A 6,948-nucleotide genomic window follows, 5' to 3' on the forward strand; every position below is an offset into this window, starting at 1 on the left:
TGATAATCATATTGAACTCTTTGGCGGTGACTGCTGGACTAATGCGGTACTGCATGCATGAACACAGCAGAAAAATGACCACATCTAGAACCTGTGGATCCACACGAGTCAACGCACTAGTTCTGTTTTCCAACATATACACCTTAATTCTCATATAATTTTACTTGCTTATGTTTCTGTGCAAATATTAATTTTCGTCTATTATCATCATTATTATTATTATTATTATTATTATTATTATTATTATTATTATTATTATTATCACTGTTATTTTATATTGTTGTTGTTGTTGTTATCACTATTATTTTATATTGTTGTAAGGTAAATGCTTGACAGTAGTAAAACTGTATGCAAAAAGTTAATAAAATTGTAATGAACAAAACATAGTAAAATTTATTATTATTATTATTATTATTATTATTATTATCTTATATTGTTGTGAGGTAAATGCTTGACAGTAGTAAAACTGTATGTAAAAAGTAAAAAAAAAATTGTAATGAACAAAACGTAGTAAAATTTATAATAATAATAATAATAATAATAATAATTATTATTATTATTATTATTATTATTATTATTATTATTATTATTATTATTTTATATCGTTGTGAGGTAATGCTTGACAGTAGTAAAACTGTACGTAAAAAGTTATTAAAATTGTAATGAACAAAACGTAGTAAAATGTTTTGGGGTTTGTTTTTGTTTTGTTTTTTGTTTGTTTGTTTGTTTGTTTTGCTGTATATTATGTCGGTTCCATCCAGATAGAAGTGCACGTGCACCGGTACTGAAGGGTGAACCACAGTGCGCGCTCCCGCGGACGGCAGGAAGTTTCTGATAAAGACGCACTTTGTACCACTTCACCAGTTGAAGAATTATTTAGCGACGTGGATTCGGTGTAAAGGTAAGGAACAGATGAAGTTAATATTATTCAGACATAGAAACCAGCTGATTATTCTGGTCTGATTGGATTAAATGTCCTCAGTCTGCTTCTGTACTCGGTTTAGTTCCACTTTTAAGGCCCGTAGTTTAACTGTTTTTACTTTTAGTCGGTTATTAAATCACTAATCGATCAAACTGGAAACAGAAATAAAGTCTATTTTACTGTTAATAAGTTTTGTTTGGTTCGATAAACATCCAGTTTGTGCCATATGTCGACATGAATAAACCTATATTCACCCCAGAGGTAAAAAAAAAAAAAAAAAAAAAAAAAAAAAAAAAAAAAAAAAACAGGAATCACCGTGGGTGGTGCAATTTCCTCAGTATGTTTATTTTCCCGATTATTTAGTTTATTTTCACGATTATTTAGTTTATTTTCACATTATTTAGTTTATTTTCCTGATTATTTAGTTTATTTTCACATTATTTTGTTTATTTTCACATTATTTAATTTATTTTCCTGATTATTTAATTTATTTTCACATGATTTAATTTATTTTCACATTATTTAGTTTATTTTCACATTATTTTGTTCATTTTCCTTTGTGTTAATTTTCTTCCTTATGTTTATTTATGTTCATTTTCCTCATTATTGTATTCATTTCCCTCATATTTTGTTCATTTTCTTCCTTATTTTATTTTTCACATTATGTTCATTTTTTTTCCTCATCGTGTTCATTTTCTTCCTTATTTTGTTTATTTTCACATTTTTATATTGATTTTCCTCATTGTTTTATGCATTTTCCTCATTGTTGTATTCATTTTCTTCCTTATTTTGTCTATTTTCATATTATTATATTAGTTTTCCTCATTTTGTTTATTTTCACATTATTTTATTTGCCCCATTTTATTTTCATATTATTTTGTTTATTTTCCTCATTATTTAGTTTATGTTCACGTTATTTTGTTCATTTTCCTCTTTATTTTTTTTCATTTTCTTCATATTTTGTTCATTATCTTCCTTATTTTCACATTATGTTAATTTTTTCCTCATTATTGTGTTCATTTTCTTCCTTATTTTGTTTATTTTCACATTATGTTAATTTTCCGCATTTTATTCATTTTTTCCTTGTCTATTTTCATATTATTTTATTAATTTTCCTCATTTTGTTAATTTTCACATTATTTTGTTTATTTTCCTCATTTTATTTTCACATTATTTTGTTCATTCTCCTCATTATTTTATTCATTTTCCTCATAATTTTGTTCATTTTCCTAATTATTTAGTTAATTTCACATTATTTTCTTATTGTTCTATTCATTTTCCTCAGTACTATGTTAAATTTTCTGAAGATGTGACATATAAACACACCCCCAGTATGTCCATGGAAAGAACTGTATATTATTTCCACACTAATTTACCCAGGGTGCACCTGAGGCACCTTAGTTATGACGTATTTGGTGGAGATTCAGCTGTTTTGTGATGAAATGTCCAAGTTCTACTTTATAATAATGTGTCAATTTTTGTTCCTTATTTTATTTTCCACATTAATTTTGTCATTTTCCTCTGTGTTAATTTTCTTCTGTATGTTTATTTTCACTTTTTTTTATGTTCATTTTCCTCATTATTTTGTTCATTGTCTTCCTTATTTTGTCTATTTTCCTATTATTATGTAAATTTTCCTCATTTTGTTTATTTTCACATTGTTTTGTTTATTTCCTCATTTTATTTTCACATTATTTTGTTCATTTTCCTCATTTTATTTTCACTTTATTTTATTCATTTTCCTCATTTTGTTCATTTTCCTCATTATTTAGTTATTTCCTTATTGTTCTTTTAATTTTCCTCAGTACTATGTTAAATTTTGTCCATATTTTGTCCTTGTCCATAGAAGGATCTGTATATTACTCCCACACTATTTTACCCAGGGTGCACCTGAGGCACCTTATTTATGATGTATTTGGCAGAAAATCAGCTGTTCTGTGGTGAAATGTCTTAGTTCTACTTTATAATAGTCCCCTTGTCTTGTATTAAGGTCTAACTTTTTTACTTTTGTTTTGTTCTGCTTAAAGTTAAAGCTCAAGAATGGCCAATGTCAGTCTAAAAGAGCTGCTGTTGGACACTCTGGAGGAACTGAATAATGAAGAGTTTATGGAGTTTAAGTGGTTTTTGAAGTTTGAAACCAGACATGGATTCAGACCCATCCCCGTGCATCGGCTGGAACATGCAGACAGAATGGACACTGTGGATCGGGTTGTGCAAAATTATGACCTCAAAGCTGTGGAGATATCAGTGGCAATTTTACAGAAAATGCATCAGAATCAGCTTGTCATGAAGTTAACTGAAGGTACGTGTTTTCTGTCACAACACCGCACTATTTCATGTCAGTAGATTTCAAAGGTAACGTTGATAATTGCTGGGTTTTTTTTTTCAGTGAACTCCAAGGACGAGGTTAAAACCACGGTTTGTCACTTCCAGACAAATAACACTGCGACAGATGGAGGAATTGTGTTCAATCCGAACATCAGCGACTGTAGAATCAACACGTTAAACATCAACGTCTCAAGTCGAGGTAAAGACCGATAAATGTGGTACTAATACTGAATAATACACTGAGTAGAGCAGGAGGAGGAGGAGGAGGAGGAGGAAAGGAGGAGGAGGAGGAGGAAAGGAGGAGGATGGTCTTTACCAGGAGGCACAGGCCAAAAACAAAGAGGAGATTTAAGGATGTGGTGAAGGAGGACATGAAAGGAGAAGGTGGAGGAGACAGAGGGAAGGAGGAGGAGGAGGGGTAAATAGTTTTTTGGTTATTTCAGGGGTTTGTTTGTTTATTTGTTTTAGGGGTTTGTTACCTCCACCAGGAGGTATTGTAATCACTTTGCTTTGTGTGTTTGTGTGCGTGCGTGTTTGCTTGTTTGTTTGTTTGCAAGATAACTCAAAAAGTTATGGACAGATTTTCATGAAATTTTCAGGAAATGGTGATACTGGCACAAGGAAGAAATGATTAACTTTTGGTGGTGATCGGGGGGGCAGGGGGGGGGCGCAGATCTGTCTTGGTGGAGGTCTGCGCTCTCTAAGTGCTTTTCTTGTTTATTTCAGGTGTTTGTTTGTTTGTTTAATTCAGGTGTTTGTTTGTTTGTTTGTTTGTTTGTTTGTTTCAGGTGTTTGTTTAATTCAGGTGTTTGTTTGTTTATTTCAGGTGTTTGTTTAATTCAGGTGTTTGTTTGTTTATTTCAGGTGTTTGTTTAATTCAGGTGTTTGTTTGTTTGTTTGTTTGTTTGTTTGTTTGTTTGTTTCAGGTGTTTGTTTAATTCAGGTGTTTGTTTATTTCAGGTGTTTGTTTAATTCAGGTGTTTGTTTGTTTATTTCAGGTGTTTGTTTAATTCAGGTGTTTCTTTGTTTGTTTGTTTGTTTGTTTGTTTGTTTCAGGTGTTTGTTTAATTCAGGTGTTTGTTTGTTTATTTCAGGTGTTTGTTTAATTCAGGTGTTTGTTTGTTTATTTCAGGTGTTTGTTTAATTCAGGTGTTTCTTTGTTTGTTTGTTTGTTTGTTTGTTTGTTTCAGGTGTTTGTTTAATTCAGGTGTTTGTTTATTTCAGGTGTTTGTTTAATTCAGGTGTTTGTTTGTTTATTTCAGGTGTTTGTTTAATTCAGGTGTTTCTTTGTTTGTTTGTTTGTTTGTTTGTTTGTTTGTTTCAGTTACTGTTGGCGAACTCATGGCAGACCAGTCGTATCATCAGACGTTTGTCCCGTCTCCTGAACGCCCCCTCAGAGTGTTTCCAGCTCAGGTGTGTAGTGTTCTGAATGTCCTGCGTGGACAAGTGGACGAAGACGACCTGTTTCTGCTCAGGCTGAAGGAACAGTTGAAAAACCTGGAACCACGAAAAAAATCCTTGATGATGTTGAAGTTCCAAGAAATGATCCATGAAGCTCTGTTCGACTCAGACGCTCCCTGAAACACACGACATCTGAGTGAAGGGACATTCCACCGTAACTTCCGTCAAAATCATCGTATCGACTTCAAACCAAAGCCGAATTTTTCCGTTCTGGGTCCGATGGTATTTGTCATGACATCATCAGGGCCACGCCCCCGTTAGCACCCCAGGGTAAATATCAGGGGGCAGTAAACCCAGTTTTCTGACAGTATTAAATGGCTGTAATATCAATTTTCATTCGATCAAACCTAAATTTAACATGAACCATCTCTGTTCAAGTCTTTTCTCATATGACAAATTTCGCAGCTCTAGATTGCGTGACTTCCAATTGCTATGGTAACGTATGTAAAATTTGTTTATTGTTAATAACTTCCTTTGTGTTCGTCGTACTGATTTCAAACTAATGTTAAATTATTGGAAATTAGATTCTCTATCCATTACCTACCTCATTTGTCACACGTGTATAAATATAGATTTTAAGTTACTAGCGGCATTGCACCCGTGGTACCAAAACGCCCTCCTGTGGTGCAACATCGAAAACACATCGAGCGGACATCGGACGGACACAGAACGCGCATTATTATATAGATTGACTTCTAAAGTGACCAGGACTCTAGTGCCTAATTTGCATATTCACAAAACGGCTTCTATCTTGAACACTAATGAGGATATCGACTAACTTTGTATCATCGACTTATAGGAAGTCCGACATGGTCTTTCATTTGGTATCAATTTTGTTGACCTTTGAGTGACCTTGAAAGGTCAAACTCAAAGTCAGGATTTTCAGAATACCTAATTTTTGACCGTAACTGGCCGTAACTCCCTCAATTTTGCAGAAAAACGAATCTCATCAGGTTATAAAGTGTGAAAATATCGACCATAGTTCTGTTGAAGGCCTCCAGCAAATGCACCAACTATGGCAGTTTTATTTGTTTATTTATTAACATTTTAGCAGCAAAACTATTGGTTGAATTCATACCAAATTGGGTTTATAGATTACCAGTGATCCAGAACAGATGTGATTACATTTTGGGAAAAGTAGATCAAAGTTAAATTTTTTATTTATTTATTTATTTATTTATTTATTTTCAAGTCTTTTTCTCTCTCATTTATTGATAATGGCCAAAATTTCAAATGTCTAGAAAAACACCAATTTTGTTTCAATTTACTTCAAACTTGGCACATATATAGAGACAGTTGACACAATGACATCAGCTGGATCGATGCCAAAATAATAATAATAATAATAATAATAATAATAATAATAATAATAATAACAATAATAACAACAGCAATAACTTTATTTATATAGCACCTTTTAAAACTGAGTTTACAAAGTGGTTTGACAAACAAAGTGGAAGGACACAACAGCAGGATACAAGAAGCAAGCAAAGACACCAAAACATAGAAAACAACATAAAAGAGGCATGTACAGCAAACGTGAAAACATGACACTGAATAAATTTGAGTGTATAGAAGTAGAGAGGGCAGAAATAATGTCACATGATGCTGTCAATCAATGCAAAATGAAGGAATGAAATAAATGTATGTCAATATAAATGAATAACCAAAACCGGGTAAAATTAGATATTGTACATTAAAAACATTAAAAACAGACAACATCACATAAAGTCTATAAAAATGTATTTTAAGAAGTGATTTTAAAAGATGTTACTGATTAGATAAACTCTAATATGTGTGAGGGGCGGGGCTTGTTGTACCTGGAACTACTTGTTTCTTATTTTTTGATGCAATGTTATCTTTTGTTTGTGTTTAGTCATTGTCTTTTCTCTATTCCTGTTTTTTTTTTTTTTTATGTATTTTGACAGTTTTTTATGTCACTTGCTGTACATTTTGCACCTTTTTCATCCTCTTGTTTTAACTTTGTTTCTGTGTGATGTTTTTACCGTTCATATTCTGTTGTTTTATTCACAACATGTTCAACAGGAAGTGGAAACACAAATCCAAATCCTGTGTTTTATACATTTTTGTATTCATGACGATTACGAAACTGTGCTGAAATAAGAAATAAAATAACCTGAGTAAAATTATTTTTTAAACCCAGTGATTTTGTTTTATTTACATTTATTTCACTCAAACTGTGTGAAATTGAGCTGCAGAAGAAACTAATGGTTATT

General features: G+C 32.0%; 1 protein-coding gene across 1 annotated transcript; it reads left to right on the forward strand.

The window, feature by feature from the left end:
• The first annotated feature begins 801 nt into the window (after positions 1-801).
• On the forward strand, positions 802-5,843 carry LOC115439285 (uncharacterized). Its single transcript, XM_030163110.1, has 4 exons — positions 802-901; positions 2,950-3,224; positions 3,312-3,449; positions 4,575-5,843. The coding sequence occupies exons 2-4, from the start codon at positions 2,963-2,965 to the stop codon at positions 4,829-4,831; spliced, it is 657 nt and encodes a 218-aa protein (XP_030018970.1). The 5' UTR covers positions 802-901; positions 2,950-2,962; the 3' UTR covers positions 4,832-5,843.
• The last annotated feature ends 1,105 nt before the right edge of the window (positions 5,844-6,948 follow it).

The sequence above is a fragment of the Sphaeramia orbicularis genome, chromosome 19 (assembly GCF_902148855.1).
Source record: "Sphaeramia orbicularis chromosome 19, fSphaOr1.1, whole genome shotgun sequence".
NCBI lineage: Eukaryota > Metazoa > Chordata > Actinopteri > Kurtiformes > Apogonidae > Sphaeramia > Sphaeramia orbicularis.

Excerpts from the sequence above, each read along its gene's own strand:
- LOC115439285 (XM_030163110.1), top strand. The coding sequence starts at position 2,963 with ATGGCCAATGTCAGTCTAAAAGAGCTGCTGTTGGACACTCTGGAGGAA. Across the intron at positions 3,225-3,311 it reads TGTCATGAAGTTAACTGAAG|TGAACTCCAAGGACGAGGTT; the intron begins GTACGTGTTTTC and ends TTTTTTTTTCAG. Across the intron at positions 3,450-4,574 it reads CATCAACGTCTCAAGTCGAG|TTACTGTTGGCGAACTCATG; the intron begins GTAAAGACCGAT and ends TGTTTGTTTCAG.